Raw genomic sequence first — 26,561 nt, 5'->3', positions numbered from 1 at the left:
ACTACAGAAAAAATATTGCGTTTCAATAAAGAAAATTTGTAACTGTGAGATAAAAATGTAAGTTGAAACAGTTTAAAAAGTGATTCCCTGGATATCCTAACCATACCTGAGGAGGAAGTATGCATGAGTTAGGTAGGAATGGTTTGACTTTGTTCAAAAAGGCACACAGGGACATTTTCTTTTACAGATTATTTATCTTTATATTCATAACTGTGAATACGTATGCCATGCCACATGACCGCTTAGAATAAGGTATATTAATAATAATAATTAACTGGTTATTAAATACTGATTAATAGTGTAGACAAAGTTGATCTCTAGTGAAGCAGCTGCAGCCAGAGTTCAGGCTCTTGGCATTCTTGTTATTTAGCTCCCTCTAGTGGTCATTACACAGTTTGACAGAGTGTGTGATTTAGTGAATGACTAAGGCTTCAGTAGAAATTAATTATTTAATCTTCTTTGGGATTATTATTATTTGGAAACACTTTTGCTACACTTTCATGATTTAAAAAAAATATTTGTATTGAAAAAATATCTGCATGTATGTGGTCTGTCATCTGTCTGTTAAAAGTGCACTTAGAAATAAAAACATCTGAATGTGGATGCTTCCATCAAATGCAACACTAATGAACCAAGAGCAGAGTGACATTTGGTGACTGCACAGCCATTGGCAACAAAAGAGGTAGTAATTTGTTTATTGTAGCAGTTGAAGAATTAGGTCGGGTAGTACTGCTATGCTGTGCAGTCCCGAAAGTGATTGCTACATGGTTTCACTTTAGCCAAACAGCCCCAGCAGAACAGCTGATTACACTGAGAGCAAATCATTCTGTTACATCCTCTGTCTTTCTGCAACACAAAACACAGCACCATGCAGTATGTATAAGCAAATCAGACACATTTAAAATACAACACCCAGAAAAAAAGTAAATTCGTAAATCTTATATAGTAAAATAAATGTAAATGCATACCTGTATCCTGCAGAAGCAGTAAGGACAATTCTTGCTGTTCAAAACCAACCAATTTTCAGTCAGACACCCCTCCACAGTGACATTCAGGGTATTACCGCCGTACCTGCTCTCCAGCAGGTGCTGCCTCTGCTTGCTGCCACTGACGTAGTCGTCCCACAGAGCCATCAAACCCTCTGAGACACACATAGCAACCCAACACTGCTTCATGGAGACACAAACTAATCAACCAATCCAGAAATGGGGCAGTAAGCAAGTAAATCATTTCAATATTATACATGCTGAGATTTAAGTTTAATGAGATTTTATGATTCTAAATAAGCACACACACACACACACACACACACACACCCTTGTGTACCTTTAGACTGTGGGAGGTCTACATGAGCTTGAAGTGAATCTTTTACTGTCTGTTTCTTCTTTTTACAGCAGACACCTGTTCCAATGTAGGTCTTTTTGCAGGTGACACAGAAAACGAAGTTACATAAAGAGCAAATCGCCACATTGCTGCCCTTCTCCAGAATGACAGCAGATCCACAGGTGCGCCGTGGACAGTACACCACATCTGAGATGAAGGGAGAAGAAAAATCTGTGTCTTTGTCTTACTTTCACAGTTGGATCTAGAATATCAGCTGAAAACCAAAATGAAATGAAACAAAAAACTAACTTTAATACACTATTATGAAGTGACCAATATAAAATTCAGTTAAATTATTTGGCTCTCTGAGACAAATTACTTTACTCTTAATTATTACCAGATCTCTGATCATTTGGAGGTACACATGTTTTGACAAAATATAAGAGAAACACACCAGGCATACTGTCCAGAGTGGACTGTAACAGGAGACGGTCATAGCGGCTGAACAGCTCCTCCCCTACAAGACTTTTTATCTTCCAAAGAGGGAAAAATAAAGAATAGAAAAGGACAGAAATATGCAAAAAAGCAAGTCTGTTAGAGAAATCAGTCACTAAATCCAGTTTCAGATGTTTCTTTTGACAATAAATTGCATTTTCTTGGTGATGGAAAAATATAATGTTTCTGGATATTCAGCCAAGCGTGTGCAGTACCTCTGCAGGTGCCGGGGTGGCAGTGCAGTCTGCCTGAGGACAGGTGACACCCTGGACGTTCCCTTCTTTTATCTGGACCTCACAGAAATTGGCGAGACAAGCCTTGCAGAAGACATGACCGTACTCCATTAACTGCACACACTGCGAACCGGGCCAACCCATAAAACACACACCACAGTCAAAAAACGTGCTGGCAAACACTTTCTGCTTCTGGGCCGCATCGTAGATCAAGAGCTGAGACTGGAGAGCTTGTGCTGGGGTGAGGGAGAGACTAGAGGGGGATTGGGTTTTGTCTGGAAGGGGTTCTGTGGGGTAAGCTTCTTCTGCTTCCGAGGACAGGTCGTTGTGGTGGTCATCCCTAAACTCTGGGGTTTGGAAGATATGTCCAGGCTTGCAAACATCTGAGGATTGTGCAATTTGGTCAAAATTATTAGATATATTTTGGACCTTGGTCTGTAAAGGAAGAGTGTTTTGATTATCCCTGTTTGGCTCTGAGTTTACATCATTCTGGCTGAGTTTGCTGTGGCTCGAGGTAATATTATCTTGGTCATTTTTGCAGGAATCTGATGCCACAGCTCCCTGAGAGTCAGCATTACCCGGGTCTGCTTCAGAGGATGGTGCAGAAACATTACAACTTTGTGTATCCTGGCTAGAGTTCCGGGTGTTGTGCTCATCAGAGGGTAGCTCCAGCCGAGAATCAATATTCAGGAATCTGAGAGCATCCTCTCTTAGAAACTGTACCCAGGAGAAGAGCACCACAGCGCCTCCAGTGGTCTGGTAGAGATCGATGAGATGAGCAGTCAATGCAGACAGCTGAATGGAGAAAAGAGGAAAGAGACTGCTGGTGTAATCTTTACGGAACATCTGCAATCCAAAATAATCTTTCACACCCACAGTTTTTAATTGACTCAAATGGCTTTTACAGATTACCTGTGTGTGAGTCAGCCAGCTGCAGGTGAGAGTGAAGGAGGGAGGGGAGGAGGAAGGATAATTCTCTGGGAGCTCAAAGGTCAGAAGCAGAGGTGGGAGGAATGATATCTCATACTGCCTCAACATTTCACCTTAGGAAAATAAGATAAGATATTCCTTTTTTAGTCCCACAATGGGGAAATCTACACATACGCAACATAAACAAGTAAAAAAGTACATCACATATCACACATAAACATCAATCAATATTGTGAATTGGGGTTTCAGTCTTTCATTTTATTTTAAAAAATAAAACAATTTACAAACATACAATACTGCTACATATGAACACCCAAACATACCAGCATTTTCCTTTTTATCTGTTTTTTAAAAATATGGGTAGGCTATATAGGACTTGTTTAGCTTTTCCGACTAATAAAGCTTTAGAAAAGTCTTGATTTCAAATAATTATTGAAGTGATGAACTTATTTTTTACACATTACAGCTTTTATTGATGGCCTTACTCCAAAACCTATGTAGATTCATTTAGTTTTGAAGACGAAACAACAGCTAACTTCGTATCAGACTGACCCAACCCTGACAGATCACATGACAATAATGTTAAAACACACACTTTTGTAGAAGATATGTCAAAATGCAACAAATAAAAGTTCTAATTGACATATTTACCCTCTCTCAGAGACACCGTGAAAGCTGCAGGCAGCTCTACAGACACTCGGATTTTTCCGGCAGACTTCGGCTCATTCCGGACGAACTCCTCCGGATCAAAAATACTCTGGAGGGCCAGCATTTCTTCTTCCTGCTCTTCCAAGTCCGTAGTCATCCCTCAAATAAAAGCTGATTGTTCCAAATTAAATGTCTGCTTTAGATGTTTGTATGTAGATGGTTTAGTTACTTTGTGGCTTTAGGCTATGTTTATAACCTATTAATTCATATCCTCGCTGTTCACTGAGGCTGTAATTAATCCAGGATTGCCCGGCCCACTGTTGACTCATCTGTGTGTGATGCAAGAGGTAATATACATCAGCAACCAGCCAGCAGTGCTGCCGTCATGGAAAACAGGCCAAACTACTTTAAATTGGTCAGGTCATATAAGGTGGAGTCAGCCTAGAAAGAAGTAAGATTTAATACCTGAGAGTAGTTTAGGATATCAAACACCTTTATTGCTTTTAGTAGTGGGGACAAGTAACTAAGTAGTCTACAACTGTGAGGTACTTGTACTTTGCATGAGTATTCTGCTACTTTAAATACTTCTACTCCACAACATTTATTCATTCAGAGGTGGCAAAAGTAGGCTGCTCACATTCAGTATGACTAATTAAGTAGAAGTACTGTACATACAGATATTTGTGTAAAGAAAGACTCTGAAGTTCTGAAATGTGCGACATAAGTAAAAATGTAAAAGGTAATTTTTGAATGAGTTTCAGCCTGTAGACCCAGATGAACGTCAAAAGCTACAAGCTGAAATCCACTGATCTCATTATAAAGTTGTTTTTTATACTTCAAGTATTTTTGCCGCTTTGACCTCTTTCAACATAACTTCATTTGCGTATCATTCAGTAAGTGGGCCACAACAAAACACCAGAAGTCTAATCTCTTTTTTTTTTTTTTTTTGTACAGTACTACAGATCAGTTTTTCCAGAGGGTGGTGCTACAGGAAAGGTTATGGGTGGTGTCATAAATTAGCACAAGATTTACTGGAAGGATGAAACTGTTCCCACTGTTTAACATTTATAAGCGGCATATAAACATTTAATAAATGCTTTATAACATACTATAAGGCTAGCAGATGTAAGTATTTGTCAACAATTATGACTTCTCCTATAAAGAGTATTACAAATAATGCTTTAATAATAATGATCCTTATTAACTTTATTATTAAAATGCTAAATGGGGGGATTTTGCCATTTTGTGATTGTGTAAAGTTGACATATTTTGGCCTGCATGTGGTGCTATAGAAGGGCTAACAGAAAATTAGTCCAAATAAATGAAAATTATTAATTTTGTGGGGAAGGAATGTGGTCAGTAAACTGGATTTGGATATTTGGGTGTCCAAGTGGAAAACTTGATCATCATGAACAGGTCACAGGGTCAATAAAAGCATTACTTTTCCATTCAAACTTTGTGTACCATAACTATCCATCACAAATGTCGTTGCAATCTGGATGAAAGGGACTCTTGCATTGGACCGACTGTCTGAGTGACCAATCAGCTGAAACCAGCGCAAAAAAAGCAACAAGGCACATTTTATTACAATAAAAACTAGCTTAATGTGTGTATCACTTTTCTTATATCTCTTTCAAAAGAAACTTAGCCATCAAAAAATCAGCTAGGACAATATTTTATAGATGAAAATCAATGATAATAATAGTGTTAGTGATGAAATGTAGACACATTTCCCATACAAAAAGTCAAATACCAAAGTCTAGCACTGTTGTTGTTTTGTTAAATGAAGAATTAAAAAAACAATAATAGCATTAGTGATAAAGTTACACAAAGTTTGTGTATAAAATAATTCATGTGATTCATTTTCCCTGGCAATAGCACTGTGAAGAAAATACATTATTCCACTATTAATACTCTAATACTACTGCAACAATACTTGCCAAAGAGAAGTGATTATGGCACTAAATATTGTAGTAATATTGTCACCATTAATCCAAATATATATAAAGTTAAAACTCAAGAGTCAGAGAAAGAAGTGCTGTTACAGAAGTACATTACTATATTAGGTAGATAATGTCATTTAGCAGTTATATAAGCATGTTAAATGTTTGTATCCGTCAGTTGAAGCTGTAGTTTTCCTTCAGGTCGACTTGGCTCTCCAAGACCTTCTCAGTCATGCTCAAGGGTTTGGGGACCCTTTGGGATTTCAACTTGACACTCAAGGGCCTGGGGACTGTTTTTGATTTCAACATGACTTTCAAGGGCCTGGGGCCTCTTTGGGTTTTAAACACAACACTCTTCTGGAGGCCATCAGCAGATGCTGGATTGAGAGAGACAGATAGACAAAGTGTTTACACGCTCCAAAAGATAAAAACCAAATGAGTATTTTACAGATATTGTACATTTAAATGTTCAACTTTATCCTTTAGATATCACAGATTCAAAACACTGTGACAAAGTTACTCATTATTATTTTATTATAAGCTTATTAAATAGTATTTATGGTCTGAACTTCAGTGTCGAGGGGTAGGGGTTGGGGGCTGGTGTTGTTTACTGTTGTAAATGTTGAAAGGAGAGGTCCTGATTCCCACCTGACACCCGGATACACTCGTCCTTGTGCCTTTCATCCCATGCTTTCAGTTTACAGGTCCTAGAGCAGTAAAACACCTTGTGGCAGCGGCTGCAAGCGGTCAGTTTCACGTTCACAGAGCGACCGCAGTGGTAGCAGAACTTAAACAACGGCGTCCTGGGAAATTATTCAAATGCACAGAGTTGGAAATGGGCTCCATGGTGGATTAAGTACATGTTCACAAGAAATAGACAATTTGCAGGTGCAGTACATAAATGCGTGTGTGTGCATGTGTGTGCTTTTTACCGGTGTTTTTCTGTTACGTGTTGTAGACTTTGACAGCTGGGACTGGGCTCACTGTTCACTTCTTCTCCCTCTAGCTGCTCTCTCTCCCTCTGGGCAGCAGTCTGTCTCAGCAAATCTCCCATCAGGCTCAGCAGCTGGCGCCGTTCTTTGAATGTTTCCCTCTCCCGCATGTTCAGAGCATGGAAGGGAGTGTTGGCAATACGAAAGTCCTACAGAGTAACATATAAAATTAAATAAATACATTATAAGCAATGTTACATTACTATACTGACACATTTAGTTCAAAACAATTAATCGAAATTGAAAGCGTTCCTCTGACTGTGTATAAATGCATCTATACATTATATTCATTTTCTTTTCATACTTTTTATTAACACCTTTGTTTATAATATTCCAGAAACTGATGTGTCTACCACCATTTACATAAATGGGGGGACAAAATATTAGAAACACCTCACAATGTAGTACAATCCAATACAACTTCACCACTACTTGTAACTATGGCTTCAAAAATACATCTCTGACACTTGACAGGTCTCAACACAAACTATAAGTTAAAATTCTCACAAAGTTAATTAAGTTTTTTTGAATTCAGTTGAATTGTATACAGTGTTCGTACAGGGCAGGTGTGTTACCTGGTTGAAGGAGTAGTATGCGAAGTCGACTGCAGTTCCCACGACATCGCCCACTCTAATTGGCATCAAGATGTTGGCACCGGCCTTTGCTAACATGTCCAACTACATCAGAGACACACACCGAAAATCTAAATAATACAATTTTGCTTACTATATGGAGACACATACATTGAGGCCTATAACTATTTAAGTGGTGGTTTCTGAGTTAGATTAAGGTTGACTGTTATGAAGATGCCAAGCAAGCAGTCTTCTGTGTTATTATACAAGAGTTTGGGTCCCTGAGATTTACTTTCTCAGTGAAGAGTAATGTTTGCATTCCTGTACACAGACACACATGCATAGAAACAAGTGATCAGTTTATTAAGAAACTAGATATCAGCTTTACATTTTTAAATGCATCAAAAATACTGTGCCAAAATGTAAGCTTCATAATAATGGACTGTGAGTGCTGTAAGCATGCAGGAGCTATTTTGTGTTTCACTTATAAATGTGAGTTTAATGCTGTCAAGTTCTTCTAAACAGTATTCGGGATTATTCATGACAACTGGTCTGTGTAAATGTGTGTATTGGTGTGTACCAGTTTAGCTCTGTTGCCACCTAAGTGGTAGTTGATGTTGGCGAGGACACAGAGGGCGCTGCCCACCCTGCTGCCCAAAGGGATGTTGGGATCTGCGCCACCTTTCAACAGCTCTTCCACTGCCTGAGCAAGAAAAAGGAACAGGTCCAGGTCAGAGTGAGGTTTAGTTGGCACGTATATAAATAAGTGTGAATCTGTGTGTGTCTTTGAAGGGAAGGCTACCAGGTCATTGCCACTTGCTATTGCCAGGGAGAGAGGTGAGTGTCCACTCCAGAGGAGGTCTGCGTTGGCTCTGTGGGAGAGAAGGAGGGCTACCACCTTGCTGGCATTCTGCAAAAAAACAAAAAAAACAAGGACGCTTTTTGTGATTTTTGTGATTCACTTTCACTAAACCACCTGCGGTTCTTGGTAACATTTTGGAGATGTAACAGCCATGTAAAGTTTTGCCACCCACATTCACTCATTCACACACATGCTGGCAGAACAATCGGGAGCAATTAGGTGTTTAAAGACTTGCCAAAGGTGACATGTGGAGAGGATGAGCCAGAGACTGCACAACCAACTTCTGTTATTAGTGAACGACCTGGTCTACCTCCTGAGCCACAGGCGCCCTTTTGAATATTTTGACTGTGCCTATACAATATGTACTCACTCTGTAATCGCTGTCTCTCTGGCAAGCCACGTGCAGAGCCGTTCGTCCTCCCTCTCTGGGACACAGGCTCTCATTACTGCTCTGTGATTTCTGGCCCTTCATGAAAATCTGTAAAAGACTCAAACTGCAACTCTTTTCTCACCAGTTCATCTATCCCCATAACTATTACCACTAGTAGAGTACTCTGATAAAGGTTAAGGAACATACACACCTTATCCTGTTCATAGATCTCATCCTGGTCGCATGCCTGTGCGTCTGGGTCAGTAGCGGTGTGCAGCAGCAGCTCTGTGATTCTGGGCCCTGCTGGACCTTGCAGTGATGCAGCTACATGCAGGGGATACAGGCCTTTCCTCTGTCAAAACAGGTTGAAACGTTTATTTGGGTACATCTGCATTTTGGTGTGGCTTGTGCAAGGCAGTGGTGCATTAAAGTGTAACAACTCTAAACTACAAATGTGAGTATACTAAAATCCCTTTCAGTACAGGAAATAAAACTTATCGCCCACCCTTCCCTATTTTTCTAATAAACTAAAACACAAAAAAAGGAAGTAAAAAGTAGGCTGCTACCTCAGGTGGAAGGGGAATGTCAGTTCGAGCTCCACATAGCAGAAGTCTCCTGACAGCCTCAGTGTCAGCAGCCATAATGGCCAAAAAGAGGACAGGCATGGGGACTCTGGATACGTTGGGGTCAGCTCCCCGTTCCAGTAACAGCTTCAGCGTGCTCAAACGAACACGGTGCCTAACAGAAAATATAGATTTAGCGCACATACAAGGGGACATATGCAGTATACATATCAGCATTAATGTCATCTGAACAAAACAAGCAGCGCAGGAAAAGAGATGATAGTGAGGAACAAGACCAACTAACTCAGTTTTCATGGCAGCCATTTTGCGTACAGTCTCCTGCGTGTCCAAGCGCTGAGGAATCCCTGTGTGACTCAGAGCTTCTGCCGAACGCTGCATCACTTCCTCTGTGACCTGGATGTCGTAGCTGTTGATGGAGCGGGCAGAGTCAAAGGTTTCTCTCGGGGTGAAATCATTGTCTTTGCCCTGCTGCAGACAGACAGACAGATGAGTCGACAACAGTGGATTTGAAGAGTGAAAGATCTACAAAGTCTTCAAATCAATTACAGGATGGGACTTTTGTGCTCTTTACCTGAAGTCTTCCTACTGCTTTATGTCGGCAATCCCTCCACTGTACACTTCCCAGTGAAATGTGACCATCCATCACCTGAATGGAGCGCTCCACGCCAGTCACATCATGGCTTCCTCCCTCTTCTCTCTCCTCTAAATCATCTTCATTAAAATCTGTTATTAACTTTTCTACACCATATTCAATCTCCTCTTTATCAAACTCTTCATCTACCTCTTTAGTTTCTCTTTCATTAAAATGTCTTTCCAGTTCCTTTATTTCTGTTTCCTCACTTTCCCACATTTGATCACATTCTCCCTCTTTCTCTCTTTCCTCCCCATCTTCCCTTCTGCTCCTCACTTCCTTCTCTCTAACGTTTTCCACTCTTTCCGTCTCATTGCTGTCTCTCTCCCCTCCTTGTCCCACTATCTCTCCTCTTTCCTTCTCCTGAAGGTGTTCAGTGTCTGCAGGGGTCTCAGGTTTATTCGGGCTAATGCAAAAATCAGCGGTAAGCTCACTATCATTGGACACTTTACTGCTGTGATGTGAGATGTGCTCAGTTAGTTCTTCTGTTGCCCTGAAAAAAAGAAACCCAAATTAACACAGAGGTTTATGGTGCACACTTCACAGGTGGTCAAACAGGTTGTAATTGCTGCAGCAAGTGCTAAGTTTAACTGATTAAAAACTTAATTATTTAACAAAATTAAAAGTATCAGTGATTGTGTTTTGTCCTGCTTCTCACATGTGAGACATCTGCTCCAAACAAGATAGAATATACATTTTCAGCCAAACACTAATAGCATGTAACAGAGGTGATATTACTCTAGTTGTAGCCTTACTGGTCAGAGGGGTGACTCTGGTTGATCAGGTCTGTGTCAGTGGTCTGAGGTCTGCTATTAGGGCTGGTTGTGTGTGTCGTGAGGTCCAGTGGGCTGATCTGAGGACTGTTCCCCCGTGCTGATTGAGACCTTAAACCCTAATGACACATTATAGTGCAAAAACGTCAATATAAATGTAAAGTATATGTGAGCTTGTTTCATTTAAATTGCCTGTTCAAAACACAGCTTTCATGCATATACGCTACACTACTAGAGGCGATGAGGTAACGCAGAAAAAAAATATATAAAGCAGAATCTTACTTGTGTTTTGTCTAGTTGTCCAGTCGATGTGGTGCGCAGAGAGTGAAAAGGGTAGTAGAGGATATGACATACGGCCAGGGCTGACATGCCCTCACAATTCAACTTGTCAATGTCAGCGCCCATATCCAACAACAGCTGGATCACATCATTGTGGCAGTTTACCTGATTTTGAGAGACATTTAACCATAAATACAGAGACAGAAACCTTTGATTTTACTATAATTGTAAACTGTAATTGTTGACTAAAGTGCAGGTTTCCAAAGGATTTTCTTGTTAAATGATAATAATAAAAGATCAAATTAATGAACAAATGAAATCAACAAACAAAACAAATAGTGAAAAATGAAATAAATTGAGTGTGGTTACTGTGGCAGCGATCAGTGCAGTGTGTCCCTGTGAATCTGCTACGTCAGGGTGGACACAGCTCATCTGAAGAATCTGTGAAACCTCTTGCAGTTCCCCTCTGGTGGCCTGCTGAATCAACATCTCTGAACTGACCTCCAAAGGGCCTTTAGGGCCAAAACTGTCCCTGTTTAGAGCGAGAACTGCTGCAACATCCCAGTCCACATTTTCAGCCTGTAGTCTGAGAGAGACAAACATTGGCAAACGTTCACTTTTAATACTGTTATAAGTCAAACCTTGAAATGATGTGTATGTATTTTTCTTTTTCTCAATACAAACACTTTTGCTAAACTCAAACAATACTTTTTTTATGTGTATCTGACCTGTGTTTGTGTATGTGAGCCAGCATGCGTTCTTGTAAGGGCAGAGCAGAGAGTGGGTCTCGCTCATAGCCTTGGTACGGGTGAGCGTCCGCCTCCCACAGCTCGCCATAAAAGTGTTGATCCAACTCTCTTCTACGGCCCGGGGGCAGCGGCAGGTGGTCACCATTCGTCGAGTAACTCTCCAGGCCAGGAGGAAGGATAAAATTCTCATCTGACAGCAGATGTCTGTCTGTGTCTACCTGAGGAGGATGGAGAGTATTGAAGTGTAGTGTCCACAGAAGACTCGTGAAAAGTAACAGCTTGTCTCCCATGTTAAATGTGAATCTAATGAAGTGAAAATGGTTATTTGTGCTCCAACAAAATATGTCCTTTACATGAAGGAATGGTAAAAAAAAATGAATTAGTTGTAATAGATTGCTTTAAGTTTTGCATAAAGTCATAAATCAGTATTAATTATAAAAAATACGTTACCTCAGAGTATGTACTAGCCTTGGTCTGGAGACCACTAGAAAGAATGGGAGGCTGATAAGTAGAGAGAGAAAAAGAGAAGATGTATTAATATTTTTGTGACATTTTTTGTATAAGCGCCACTTATTTACAGGTGTGAAAAGTCTCCAATGAAGTAGGCTTTTCTCCCTAATACAATATTGTTTGTCTTATACTGTCCTGTAAAGACGATTGGAGGATTTATAAGTGATAAAATAAATCAGTGAAGCTTAAAACACACTCAAAATACCAAAATTCTGCATCTCAAAGTTGTTTTAAAGATGGTTTTGGACAAGTGATTGCAACTGTGTTTTAACTACAATGAAAATGATTTAAAAAAATAAAATAAACAAGTATGAAAATTAAATTGTTTTAGCTTGTTGTATTATTTTACCTGGCTCTGAGAATCTGTGGTGACCACCGGTTCCATATAGGCAGCATATTCAGGAAAGCTCTTCAGGCTGAAACCTTCTTCTACAGAGGTACAGAGCTTTAGCAGGCGCTTCCCGAGCCACAGACCCACATCCTGACACCCGTCTGGATAACTAACCACACCTGGACCGAACCTCTGGTCAGCGTGGTACAAACCCTGGAGAGGAGAAGAGAGGAGAGGAGAGGAGAGGAGAGGAGAGGCTCGTTGATATTCACTATTATCTATAAGGGTCAGTGACTAATAAGGGTTGGCAAGATGAGCAATTCAAAAATATCTTTAAAAATTGTTTTAAAAGCACCATCAGGTTTGTTAAAATGTACATTTATATTTTTGTTGGTTTTATGTCATTTGCACCATTTTTTTTACCAAAAGTAAGACGGAATGCTCCCAAAAATGTCAAATGGTATAACCACATACGAATGATAAATATCAAATATTTGATATTTACTACTTACTTACATACTATGTACTTATACAAATAATTACTTTATTTTAAAACACTTTGTCAATATTGAGCAGGACGTATCCAAAAAACAACAATTTTTCTAAATAAGTTTTGAGAAATTATGTAAAAAAAAATTATTTTTTTTTAAACATAGTGTTGCGTTGCTAAACGTGGATTATATTTATTCCACATTAAAGCTATTTTCCTGTATATAATCGGATTTCTATGAAAAAATACATATAACACCTGAGACTGGGTTGCATCATGTCATTGACCCATAAACTAAAACAATCTGTCTCTCCAGTTTACCTGAAATGTGGCTCCATCAGGGAACAGCTGTCGTCCATATCCTTCCTTTCTGTTGAGGTAGAACTTGCCAATGAACCTGTGGCCTGTGGGCCAGCAGTACACCCCATCACCATGTCTGTAGTCTTTGTAGAAAGAGCCTTCATAGTACTAAACAAAGGACAAATAGAGAGGGAAAGTAATAAAACGTATTGTTTATGTTGAACAGGCTTGTTTGCCTTTCATACACTTGCCACACATTATAATTTGATGATTTACTTCTAGTATTATCTCTCTTTGAAGAAATATAAATCTCTAAAGTGAACACAGCTAGCTAAACAGTGCAAAAAAAAAGCCTCTCACAACATGTTTTCTCTGACTCTTGTCATTTTAAAATCACGTTACCTCTCCGTTCTTCCAGGTGTACCTTCCTCTGCCGTGTTTGAACCCATTAACAAACTCTCCCTCATACTTGGATCCATCGGGCCACTCCTGAACACCGACTCCTTCTCGTCTCTCTCCCCAAACTCGAGCTCCTGTGACGCCGTTGTTATGACTCCCGGCCCCCGGCTCCGCACCTCTCTCCGGAGCTGCCGCAACACCTTCGCAGGTCGACAGCATTTTAAACCGGGGGCCGTAGCACGTCCGTCAAGATAACCCACCTGGATCCATTTGACTACAACTTCTTCTTATAACCAGGTGAGTTATAAACACTAAAAACTAATGTGTTTACTCTAGAGGAGAAAACTTCAACTCTCAGAGGTCAGATTTGAGTTTTGACTTTCCCGTAAGCGCTGGTTGTCATGACGACGGTAGAGTCTGTGATGAGCTCTCACGCATGCGCAGACGACGTGTAGGAAAGGTTTGTTTTTATTCCCATTCATTTGATTAGATCACCTCCCCAGGTTAAAGTTACTTTTATCGACCGATAAAGTCGCAGAAATCCATACCATAAACAATCTCTTTGCAAATAAATCTGCAATATATGAATGTGCAATATGCTGAAGTTTCTGAGATTGTTAACATGTGTGCAATGTTATTATTATTATGATAGATAGATAAACAATTAACAAGCCTGTTTTGACAATGTAAGTAGTAGAAAGTACAGATATTTGTGTTCAAATGTAGGGAGTAAAAGTAAAAAGACAAAATAAAAAATAAATACTCAAGTAAAGTACAAACACCTGGAAAATCTACTTAAGAACAGTGTCCCACCTCTGCTTATTACATTTCCCCCTGTGAAATAAGGAGTTGAAGATCCATAAGATCAACCTTGCATGCTGCGGCCTAATAAAATATAAATAAGAGTGGAAAATGAGAGTAGGTCTTTGTCACAGTCACAAAGCAGGATCATCCTTGTTGGGTGTAAGTGTCCTACTATGTCGGATCAGTGAAGCAGGACCACCCTTTGAGTATGTGTGTGTTCACATGACACTTGACACTTATTGTGACTGACGGATTCTGCTGCAGTGGAAGTGTTGGAGCTTTTGTGTTGGTGGATGACACAGTTATCATCACAATGTCATGCCGGATGTCTTCATGAAGATAGAAGATAAGTGTGAGAAAAAGAAAAGTCAAAAATCACATATATTTACATTTTACCCAACTAGTTAGCAATTTAAGACTTTGGAAGTCTTTCTTTCCACTCTTTTCTTTTATTACTATTCAGTTGGACTACAATTTGGATTACCAGTAAATCCATCCACCCATTCATTTCCTATTTATTCAGTGTACTTACTGTACAGTGTCCAATTACTTACAGTACAAAACCTACATACACACATACAGGATACAACACCCCTCTCATGTTTGCCCCTTTGAAATAAACACTATGTACATCTCTGTATCGTGTAGAGTCTTGAATATAGTTAACGATCTAAATGTCCTGTAAGTAAAACATAATGCATGTAGGAAAGTAGGTCACATTTGATCTATAACAGTACAGAAGCCACATACCTTTTGGTTCCCCTATTGTCTGTTCAGCAGGTCTGAATGCAGCATGATCATCGGACACCAGTATGAGTACATGGCCATCTGTTTACCAAGAGCCTAGATGAGATTTTTCAGGTGAAGAATATTAAGTTACTGCTGTTCCCATGGACTAGGGTTATTAAGTGCTTTACCCACAATTCTTTCCACAAAATGTTCAACCTGTGCAAATACACACACACACACACACAAAAATTCTTCATTGTATATTGGATCAGAGTCGGAGCGAGTTGACCCAATGTGATTATGCGTAAATTAAGATACTTTTAAGTTCATAAAGATTTTCCAGGTAATGAAATGATGTCCCTACATTGTTTTGTTTGCTGTATTTTCACAGTAGCTTAGAAACAAGTGAAGAAACAGAAGTGATTTTTGTACCTGTAACAAAAACATGTCAGAAAGTCCAGAAACAAGCCAACAATATTGTTAATGAATGAATTTTAATTTAAAAAAACATACACATGATTTGAACCACTTCATCCATTTATTAGTCAGTTGTTCAATTAAAGACAAAAAGTAAATAATCTTTGTTAAAACACTCTTCAAATTACATAACGTGTTTACAAACAGTAGTGAACAAATAAGTCAGAATAGCAGAGCAGGGATTCAGTGCTTACATACATTATATACATGAGCTTTGTGCTACTTTCCCTCTCCTTTCTGTCTCTGAAAGTTTCTCAGATTATATCTTCTTTCTTCAGAACAAAGGCAAACACAAAAAGGCAGGTTAGACTTTTTTTTTAACGAAAACAATTCTAATAGGGTGAGGTTATTTCACTTTTAATTTGATCAACAAATGTCAATATCAAACTATAAAAGCCATGTACAGGCTAACTTCTTGTGACAAACTTCTGTCTCCAGAAATGATCCCAAACTTAAAGGTGAACGTGTCCTCAAGCCTACTGTAAATGTGCAATAGATTTTGAAAATAGTAAGAAAACATAAAGATGAGTATACGGTAAATTCCCTTCAGTTTTCCATTGAGGAAGTTGTGCTGACTGATGTGAGATGCAGGTAGGCGAGGGGGGGGGATTCAGAGAGATTGTTAGCTGGGGAGGGAAATACTTCTCAGGCATTGCTTCTCTCGTCTATTGTAAACGTCTCCATGGGGCCTTTGCTCAGGGCCTTGATGTCATCCAGGAGACTGGTGGGGGTCAAAATGTGGGAAGACCCTGAAATCAAAGCAAAAAACAATCATTAGATCACAAATGACAAAATAAAAGCCATACACAGTTCTGACTGGCTCCAGCAGGGGGTGTAACGCAGCATGGAATAAGAACAAGCAGTTAATGTCTGTTGACAATTTAAAAGGCTCTTTTCTGGGCAAAAACACCAATTAAATTTAAGCTTACAACATCGTCACAGAGCATTTTTAAGTTAATTTGAATAGCAGCAACTCACTGAGTCACTAAATCATCTTTTTTGCCAACCAGATTTAATAAAAACAGAAACATTTAGTGGCTCAGTAAAAGCTCACCAGGAGATTCAAAGACAAATCAAAGTGTACTCTTGTTTAAATGCCTACCTATGATGACCTGACAGGATTTGACTGCCTGGGTGACCTCGTAGGCACTGCGCATCTCAGAGTGGCTGATTCCTCCTATGACGAAGATGATGAGGCGCGAGCCGCTCCGGCGTTCGTCCTGAGTGCTGGCTTTGTTCTTCTGACGGGCGCTGAGGAGCAGAAGATGGAAGGAAATGTAAATAAACAAATACACATTTTCTAAGAGGAAAAAGTGGGAGCCTTGTGTGCAAAATATGGAAAGGGTAAAAACACAAGGAGGGGCTGTGGGACCCTCCTTGAGTTATTCACTGAGAACTAACACTATGCCGTAAATGAACAGGACTTCAGTTGAATGCAGTGGCTCTAAGGCATCACCAGAGGGAGACAACAACCTTTTTCTCCAGGTGAACTGAGTACTGAGTAATACGCAGTAGAAAGAAATATACAGAAAAGTTATACATATCAACTCTAATGGCATACAATTGTTCATTGGGATCAGGTCTAAAAACTCTGATGAGAGTATTTCCAGCAGAATATCATTAATTATTTACAGACAGTATTGATCCTGTACTAATGTAAACATTACAATAAAAACCCACCTCACAGCACCGGAGCCGTTCCAGGCTGCCGGACATTCAGACTGGTGCGGCCAATCTTTGGTGTCCAGTTTGTTCTCCACAGCGTCCTGAAAGCAATAGATGTGTCATTTATGTGTGAAAACCTGTAGATTAAGACTGATGGAGACCAAAGTTTAATAGCTCAGTGATCACAATACCCAATGATTTGAGAGGATCGGCACCAAAATGATCTCAAAGTTCAGAGAGTTCTGTGTGATGTGTTTTCTGTAGGAGGATTTTAAATAGTAGAAGACACCTCCACCCACCAGACTTCAAGTTTAATCTGCAGTGTTTACAGTAAACAGGAAAAATTTGATTTTGGTGCCATTCTTCTCTTCTAAGAACTGTAGGTACGATCCTTTCACTACGGAGAAAGCAAATAACTATTTCTGCTATCTACAAAATGCATGAGGGGATTTTAAAAAGGTTTTAAGATTGGAGAAAAATCTGCTGTCAAGTTGTCAATTTCTCAGTCTCAGACTTAACATTTGAGAACAGTTTCTCAACAGATAAGGCTCATCTTTTTTGTTGCTGAAAGGTATATGGATTTTTTTTGGTGGTTTTAACTAATTTCAACCTGATGTTATATTCCCACACATCACAACTGTGTCTGTTTCAGCAGGAAACAGACACAGTTCCTGCTGATGAGAGGAAACAGTTCACCGCAGCTCACAGTGAACCAGGTGCTGGAGCGGTGAAGACAGCTCAGTAAACCACTTCATGTAAAAACAGAAAGAAAAAGTAAAAATGAAGAAACTCAAAAGTTTGTTACAGATCAGCCAGTTCTTCCCTTTTTGGACATTTTTATCTGAAACTGACATTTATCTAATTATGACTAATTATGTGACAATATGTGTTTTTTACCATTAAAATATTCAATTAGCTACAAATCACAACCATGAACTCAGACCTTTAAGATCTTGTTTGTAAAAAGACAATCTGAACTTTCTTTGTGGTCAAAACTTCCTCTTCCCCTTTCATCAGTCTTCTTTGGATACTCTCTATTAGATTACCAAAATGTGGAAATTCAAATCTGTTGAATTACAGAACTGAGATTCAATAAATTGGTAAATTTAGATTTCACGACCAAAGGACACTGGAGTAATTCTGTCTATTTGTTCCGCATCAATTTCTGAGAATTGGACTCAACAGCAGACTTTTACATCAGACAGCCTCAGACCTGATCCTTTATTTCCTCTGTGTTTAATAGCTCATAACTTACCAGGCTCAAAAGAAACAGCCACAAGCAAACTTAATCACAAGACAGAGTGAAAATATAAATGAGAGCACTGCATGTGTGATATGCCTCTTTTTACAATACAAACAAGAAAGCAGGTGGCAATGACATCCTACCTGTGTTTTAACACAAAACATAATCTCAGCTCATTATTATAACCTCTTATATGGAAAGCATTTAACATACAATGAAAGCATTTGAGGATCAGTGCAGCACATCGAAAGCCTCAAAACAAAGTTGAAGGTTTTAAAAGATCGGCCCCGGGGCTTAACACATAAGTGCTGCATTAACAGCCTTATAGATGCTAAGATGTTGTCTTTTACACGTGATAAATCACTACAGGACAACACTAACATATAGATGACACGGCCTATCAGATGACCTGAATCTGATAACCACCTTTTGTCGTACATTCAGTGTTGTTCATCATTTTTCTCACGAATGTCATTCACAGGGGGGAAGCAGTGACCTACATCTACCTACATGTTTAGATATGAAAAACATAACTTGTGTTCATGCCGGATATTCTTTTGTTTTTTCTTCCTATCTTACATCCAATCTATATAATTCGTGCTTGAAATCGCTGCTTCCTAACTGCACCCAAGTCCTTTATTCTGAGCTACGCTCCTTAACCTATTAAATATGCATAGTTCCCAGAGCTTCCTGTTAAAGAAAGCAAAAAAATACAAATCCAGCCAAAGAGTTTACAAAGAGCAGTGTGTATTTTGGGTAAAATAAAGATCTTAATGTCATGTGACCATGCACAAACGATAGCTGCTGAGACAATACAGTTTTTAAAAAACAGATTAATCTCGTTTTACTGACCTCCATCACATCTTTTATGCAAGGAGTCCACCTGGAGAGGTTGTATGTCTCGTCCTGGGAACGATCCCGTCTGGATGGTTTGCGTGAGAAGAAACTGGGCTAGAGACAAGAGTAGAAGACACAATGACCAGGAATCAATTGGGACTGATTAGAATAAGAAAAGTTGAGAACACAAAGAACTAAAAAAAAAAACATAACCCTGTAGAAATTCCTGCCATCAGCTTTAATCCTTTGTAGCATCTTTCTCTGCAATTAACTAAGCATTAAATCAATCAGTTTTTATGCTTTTCTACATACCGATGTGATGATGGGGACTCCCAGTTCTTTCCAGTTCAGGATAAACTCCCGTTCGTCCTCGATCTTTACATGTTGGATGAGTTTGTTCAAATTCTCATCTGTTGTTCCTGTTACAAAATACCAGAGAAAGAAAATCTGAGTATGACTTATTTGGGCTGCCCCCTGTTAGTAAAACAATAGATTTGGGTTTTGGGTTGAGGGTCTTGGTCGACTTGAAAAATAATTGCACTTTTTTTTTTTGGGTAAGGAATTAGCTTCTCTCCCATAACTGGAAATATTGCATCCCCGTTCTCACTGCAATCAAATAATTGTTACTGCCTCTCTGTTCATAAAATGTATCTTGTTACTTCTTATTGCCTTAGAAAAAGGAAATAGTCTGCTGAAGAAGTTCATTGTTGTACCGTTAAGACTGAAGATGTAGAGCAGCACCGCTCTGATCTTGTCGTAGGTGCTGTACGGGTGCAGTAGCACGGGCAGCAGGGTCCTCATGGGATCCTTCACCTTCGCTCCCTCCACGTCCGACCCCACTGCAAGGTCCTAGTGACAGTGACAAACCATTTTAAGCCTTGAGAAAAATTCATAAACCTCCACATGGTTCACATCTAGCAGCTGACAAGTCTAATTAACATCTACTGAATCTCTCTGGATGAAAAGGACTCTCATCAGAGCAGGTTTGGTTATGAGGCCTTCTCCCATCTCAAGGCTGACTCAATAAGATTTGACACTTGTTCCACCAAAAGAAATGCCAAAGCTCAGACAGACCTGTTCAGCTTTGCAGAGTTTCTCCACGTTGTTTGAGAAATGTTTCATGCAGTCCTCAGCCAACTGCAGATGGACAGTTTTCTGGAATGAAGACAGAGAAAACAATTAACAAGTTGCAAAAGGATTTCTTTTTGGGTTATTTGATACAGTGGCCAGAAAAAAATGACCATTTATCCTGATTTGCCATATTCAGCCTACTTAAGTGCAAAACTTAATTTTTTTTATACCTTTTATTTAAAAACAATTATGATGATTATGTTTTCTGTCCTATTGGTTTGTTTTTATTGTTTGTTTGTTATTGACCACTGAGCACTTCTCTTGTATATTCCTGTACAATGACAATAAAGGCTTTCTGTCTAAAGTCCACTTCACATAATATCTGGCTTTGGAGGGACCACACCCACCTATAACGATAATAATCAATTAACTCTTATTATTACAGCTTACAAAATTACGAATGTGAGCCAGGGCTTAGAGACACCACATGAAGACCTGTTTCCTGGGTTATGCATACCTCAGTGATCTGTTTACGGAATGATGGCATCTTCTTCATCAGCTGGGCCAAATTGCTGATTGAGATCTGGGAGAAAAAAAAAAAGATTGTAATGTTTACACAGGTAATGAAATTCACAGCTCAAACTCTCAGGAGAGCAAATAAGAATAAACCACAGCACCGTACCTTTCCATCTGGTTGTTTCTTGCTCGCAGATATTTCCTTCACCATCTTGGGGATTTGTCTAGTGCGAGAAATATTTAGGTAAAACTAAAGGTTGAGGAAATAGAAAGCGTCTAAATGACCCTCAGTCAATCCCAGCTCTCTCCAGCAGATGTCCCACACTTACTCTGACACCTCGGCGATGTGCTTGTGCCTCAGTTTAACCCAGAGCATGTCCTCCTCGTTCAGCAGGGCCTGCTTCTCTGAGCCATCTTTAGATTTGTATCTGGCCACAAAAACACATTCAGTTGGTTTCACAAGTACTGTGTTTAATTTGGTAAAATCGCTTGTTATGTGAAAGACTGAACACAATGAGAGACAGTATGAAAAGCTTGTATTACGTGTATGTGTCATTTTGGATGTCAATGAGATCGTAGGACATGGCCTGGTAGGTCAGCTCATGCAGGATGGGGCTGACGGCGTCAAAGCCTCTTTCCACTATCAGCAGCTGGGCTTGAGTCTTTGCCTGTTAGGATGGGGGATTACAGACAGGAGAATATAAAACATGAAACTGTATTATATGTAAAAACATTGGATATTGTCAGAGAGACATTTGGCTTGTTTACACATTTTTTCTGACTGTGCTTAGCTGCTACTGAGCAACCATTATCTCACTTTTGCCTTTTTTTAAATCTGTAACAAAGGCTAACAACACTTTAACCAGCTTAAGGTAAAGCGTTAGATTTTATAATATTTTTGTCTTTCACATGACAGAGTGTGTAACCTGGGTTAAGACACGTGGTACTTTTGAATAGCCATTTCCTCCCAGCGTTAAGCCGTTGTTTAATCTATTAACACTCTTTGTTGACACCTTCTTCGTGTCGGTGTCTCACCTTTTTCATACCACCGTCATCCATATCATAGTATCTGGCCAGCTTGTTGTCCACCAGCTCTGCGAGGGTCTTAGCGTGTTCCATGTTGCTGTCCCTAGTTATGATTTAAAATGTTAACAGTGAGTTATCACAGTCAAGTTAATACATATCCAGGATGCACTGATACCAATGTCAAACTGACTTTTAAGGTGTTTGGGAAGAAAATCAACAAAGGCATGCTTCATATAAATTCATAAATGCCACATTTAATCTACTGTAAAAGAGAGCAAAGTGAAGTGCTGAAGCCTCTATTTTTATCACAGTTGGGGAATATAGACTATGGTTTCAGCTCAAACTTTCCTCATAAAAAGGTGTCACCCTGCTTCGGGGCTAAGGTATGTTATAAGCTGAGTAACCAAATCTTCTGTGGCTTACTTCTTGTATCTGACCCCTGGGTACTCGTCCAACGTGGCACAGAGCGTGACGAGCTGGTCTGCGAGCGTCTCTAGTGTCTTCTTTTTGTCCTGACTGTGGGGGCTGTAGATGCTTCGGAAGGCTCCCGGATTATCACAAGTGAACACCTGAAGAACATTTCAAAGCACTGGTGTCAAAGGTTGTTTTTTTTTTCTGTGAAATTTTGTGTTTAATTTTGTCATTTAACTTTTGGATGAGGCTGCAAGTAATTATATAATAAAGCAGAATGTGTTGTGTAATATTTTTTCACACTACAGAACCAAATACCTCAATATCATATAAACAGAGCTAAAAAAAAAAAAAAACTCTAACCCTTCCTTTTTAAAAATCCCATAATAACAGCTAAGAAAGTTTAAGAAATCATTACATCACAACTTAAAGTGAGTGACACCCATTGATGATTATGTCAGAACACTTCAGATCTCTTCATCCTAAACTTGAAGAAACTAAAACAAGGGTACTTTTTCCCTGAGTAAGTAAGAAACCACAGTGTGGATAAAAAAAAAGAGGAAATGGAGCATTACAAAAGAACTTAAAAGAAAAGAACAACTTCTGTGAACACGTACTTGTGCCTCTTGTGGCATGAAGGATATGTTTATCTCCTTGCAGACTCGTATGTACTTTGCACAGTGCAGCTTCATCTTGTTGAAGAATTCATCGGGGCAGTCTGAGGGAGAAAAACTGTTTTAGTGTATGTAAAAATCATTAAAAAAAAAAAAAAACATCTTGAAATATAAGTTAAAATGTATTTTTGTCAGTTATTTTGATATTGTGGTGATTTCGAAGTTACTTACAGTCAGTGAAATAAACATATGCTCCTTTATACTTGGGTTTAGTCTTGAAGTCAGCAATAAAGGCATCCACACACTAAAAAAAAGAGAAAAAAAAAGAAATCACAGCTGAGTTTGGGTAATAAAAATAAAGCAATGCATATATAATATAGTCATCACGGAGCGGTCATGGCAAACCTTAAGTGTGGGTGTAATGAAGTAGATGGCCTTCATTTCTGGAACAGGCTCTCTGATTTTGTACAGATCCTCCACAACTGAAGAAACAAGAGATTTATTTTAAAGAGAGTAGCTACAGAAATCCACATCATACTCAGTGTACAAGCAGAATAAAGTGAAAATGTGTTGTTTTTTCCTATGATGTAAAACATAGCCTACTTGTTATTTTCTCTGACATCAGATCTGACATTTTGCAGCATGATGAGAGGATCTTGGTGGTAAAGGGGTCCAGAATTAAAATCTGTAAAGAAGATAAGAGGGTAATAGTTAGTACAATATTGTAGCCGTGTGGAAGCTGTCTAAAGAGAATTGGGACTATTTATTGAGTACACGTGGGTTTGTCTTACCTTCCATACTTCTGATTTTCTGCAGTCTGCAATAATTGTTTCTTTTATTCCTGTAAGAGACAGAAGATATCACAAAAGACATGAATTAAGCTGGGCTACATTTTTTGAGCTGGGTCTTGGTTTTAGTGCTTAAAAGAAAAGCTTGTGACAGACAGAAAATAATGTGATCATAACATTGAGAATCCAACAATCATTATTTTATTAAAACCACCTATTTTATTCTATTTTAGCGTAATCTTAGTTCATTTATTAGCTTATATTTTTAAAATTTAAAGTTTGCACTGAACTACTTATTAGTGGATGTGTGAGACACAATTTGGTTTTTATGTGGAGCATAAAAATGATAGATAAAGGAATCTGAATCTAATCAGTTTAGACATTGATCAAATTAAAACAAAACATACCGATATTTATAAGTTACAGCCGCTAATCAAATACAGAAAAGTAACTGGTGTATTTTTTAGCAAATTACAGACCTAATAGTTACTGGAAATAATGATGAATATCAGCAGTAACATTATACATATGTGTGTGCAACAGGTGTCTGTGTTGTTCATTTTGGTTATCCTTTCCAGTGTGTGTTTTATAAGAGTGTAAAAATAAAGGCTGTTGTTTCTTCTGTTTCTTTATCTATTTACATTTGGTGGCCAGTTTATTAGGCACACCTATAGCCAAAATTAAAGCAGTCTAATGCAACACCTCTCTAATAGCTTCTACCTTCCTGCAGACAATATTTGCACAGTTTCAGTAGAGAGCTGTCGATTCAACTTCAGGGTCATTTTTGGAGTCTGAAACTGAACACAATACCCTTTATGAAGGTTGTGGTTATATCTAAGTTATTTCTAAATAGGTGTACCTGATGAAAGAGAAAGTTCACAATGTTCAAGTATGTGTTAAAACAGAGAGGCGTGCAAATAAACAATCAAACAGGTTTTTCTAGCTGCAATCATTTTTCCTATTCATACAGATAGTTAGAAAGTACCTTCATAATGTGCTGAGAAAGTCCTTCTGTGCAAATAAAAAGTTTATGTGAAGCTAATATGATGCTTCATTTGAATAAGTCAAATCAAACAGACATCTTTCAATGTCTGTTTAGTGCCACAGTCACTCTTTTTGTTATTGTACTTCCTCCACAGCTCAACAAGGAAACACAAAGACATCATTTGATGCTAAAGATTGCAAGAAGACTTACTCAGAATACATAAACCTCATATAACCTTCAGATAAACTTTTAAGGGTATTTTTTGCACAAAACGGCACAAAATGTGTAGACGCTGTGGATTTCCGCCCCCGATCAGTTACAATTGAAAGCACATTTGACGGGAAGGGGATCTTTTAAACAGCCAGTATGAACAGGAGGACACACACTGGCCTCTTTATTAGGTACGCCTGTGCAGTCCAATGCGATCAAATACAACAGCTCTGCTTTAAACTCCACATTCATTAAGCTTATACATTTTTATTGAGGTCACAGTGGGTGCATTACATTGAATGGTGTTCCCTAATAGTTAGTCCACTCCATTAACATACATGAGGAGGGGCAAAATATTACAAACACCAGTCAATGTAATGCAACCCAATAGTACGCCACCATCACTTAGTACGACCTCAGTAATAAACATAAAGTGAAATTATCACCTTTACGACAATCTTAACAAAAACTAAGACTGCATAACCTAAAAATAAAAGTAGAATTTATAGCAGAGTTGTTGTATTGTATTGACTTAGATTGCACAGGTGTACCTAATGAAGCGGCCAGTGACTGTAGTTAAGAGATTATAACTATTTAAGTATATACAAAATAACTAATTACTATAGATATATAGTTCAGAGATCATCTTAAATAGAAGGAGAGCGACATAATACAATCTACGGTAGGAATAGGACATGGTAAGACCTGTAATCCCCCCTCTACACAGTAAAATCCCCCACTATGTGAAGCATTAAAGGACGGGATTTTTAGAAATGAATGTAAGGCCCTGAATATACATGAGGGCAAAATATAATATAATATGTACAGCTGCAATATAAACTGTGAATTGAGCATGAATTGTGTGTGAGAGAGAGTGGGACAAAATAAACAGGAACACCATTCAATATAATGCATCCCAGTAGTACGTCACTACCACTTACAACATCAGTAATAAACATTAAGTAGAATTATGACCTTTTAGACAATGTTAACAAAAAACTGAAAATGTATAAGCTTGTGTGTAAGTAGACTTTAAGGAAGAGCTGTCTCATATAGACACCGGACTGTGGTTTTAAGGCAGACTTGGAAAAACTGTGATGAGACTTGGAAAAACTATGAATCATTCCTGTAACACCAACCAGTCATCCCAGCGAAATAACAACAAGCAAAAACAACACCACCTAACGACGGAGAAGCATGCTTAAAAGACATAACATCATGTTTTAAAAGTCTGCAGTTAAAGTTTTGAGTCAGTGTTTTGGTGTCAGTGTTTTAGCCTGCAGCAGATATGAGGTGGGGCTGCAGGCGAAAGAAAGTGACCTCAGACTCAGGATTCATACCCTTCCCAAAACAAAAAAAAAGCACAAACAAGTGTATGTCAGTCAAGCTAAAGCCACACAAAACAATATCAATAAATACAGCATAAGTGTGAGTTCAATCTGCTATTTTTTTCTTTTTTTGTTTTGTTTAGTAGGTCAGAAAGATAGCAACAGTTGTGTTAAGAGAAAATAAAATAAAACACAGAAGTTAGAAGACTCTACGTTATGAATTAAGACTTGTTGTGGTGATTCAATATGTAACGTTACAACAAATGTTTCCACTTACTTTTCCAAACTATTCTTTTCAGCCCGTGATCTGAGCCAGATGCCATCTTGTTTCTTTGGGTCTCCTCTTCCTGTCCCGTGTGTTACGTCCACGCTCTCTGACGTCAACAACGTCACTAAAGTGCGCTGTAGTTTTTTGGTCCACAAACGCAGCTTCTCTAAAATAC

At 38.8% G+C, this 26,561-nt stretch overlaps 3 protein-coding genes across 3 annotated transcripts; all 3 read right to left on the bottom strand.

The window, feature by feature from the left end:
- Positions 1 to 711: 711 nt before the first annotated feature.
- LOC133985058 (E3 ubiquitin-protein ligase RNF14-like) lies at positions 712 to 3,786 on the bottom strand. The gene is made up of 8 exons (XM_062424611.1): positions 3,633 to 3,786; positions 2,964 to 3,094; positions 2,630 to 2,846; positions 2,034 to 2,326; positions 1,778 to 1,856; positions 1,327 to 1,530; positions 969 to 1,141; positions 712 to 846 (listed from the first exon to the last, which is right to left on the bottom strand). Exons 1-8 carry the CDS (start codon positions 3,784 to 3,786, stop codon positions 733 to 735), a joined length of 1,365 nt encoding a protein of 454 aa, XP_062280595.1. The 3' UTR covers positions 712 to 732.
- Positions 3,787 to 5,746: 1,960 nt separating this feature from the next.
- ankmy1 (ankyrin repeat and MYND domain containing 1) lies at positions 5,747 to 13,633 on the bottom strand. Its single transcript, XM_062424853.1, has 18 exons — positions 13,418 to 13,633; positions 13,037 to 13,183; positions 12,244 to 12,438; positions 11,364 to 11,602; positions 11,005 to 11,221; positions 10,639 to 10,800; positions 10,339 to 10,475; positions 9,875 to 10,076; positions 9,236 to 9,420; positions 8,935 to 9,106; positions 8,580 to 8,720; positions 8,369 to 8,476; positions 7,939 to 8,046; positions 7,717 to 7,839; positions 7,140 to 7,241; positions 6,505 to 6,713; positions 6,221 to 6,375; positions 5,747 to 5,949 (listed from the first exon to the last, which is right to left on the bottom strand). The coding sequence occupies exons 1-18, from the start codon at positions 13,631 to 13,633 to the stop codon at positions 5,747 to 5,749; spliced, it is 3,021 nt and encodes a 1,006-aa protein (XP_062280837.1).
- A 1,789-nt stretch (positions 13,634 to 15,422) lies between these two features.
- stxbp3 (syntaxin binding protein 3) lies at positions 15,423 to 26,485 on the bottom strand. The gene is made up of 19 exons (XM_062424315.1): positions 26,396 to 26,485; positions 23,599 to 23,648; positions 23,411 to 23,492; positions 23,213 to 23,289; positions 23,039 to 23,111; positions 22,811 to 22,911; positions 22,206 to 22,351; positions 21,792 to 21,885; positions 21,300 to 21,424; positions 21,086 to 21,184; positions 20,923 to 20,980; positions 20,758 to 20,823; positions 20,244 to 20,324; positions 19,883 to 20,018; positions 19,482 to 19,588; positions 19,185 to 19,283; positions 17,105 to 17,190; positions 16,527 to 16,675; positions 15,423 to 16,173 (listed from the first exon to the last, which is right to left on the bottom strand). The coding sequence occupies exons 1-19, from the start codon at positions 26,439 to 26,441 to the stop codon at positions 16,070 to 16,072; spliced, it is 1,779 nt and encodes a 592-aa protein (XP_062280299.1). The 5' UTR covers positions 26,442 to 26,485; the 3' UTR covers positions 15,423 to 16,069.
- Positions 26,486 to 26,561: the final 76 nt, after the last annotated feature.

This window comes from Scomber scombrus, chromosome 8 (assembly GCF_963691925.1).
Source record: "Scomber scombrus chromosome 8, fScoSco1.1, whole genome shotgun sequence".
Taxonomy (NCBI): Eukaryota; Metazoa; Chordata; class Actinopteri; order Scombriformes; family Scombridae; genus Scomber; species Scomber scombrus.
This window is presented reverse-complemented; position numbering and strand designations above follow the sequence as displayed.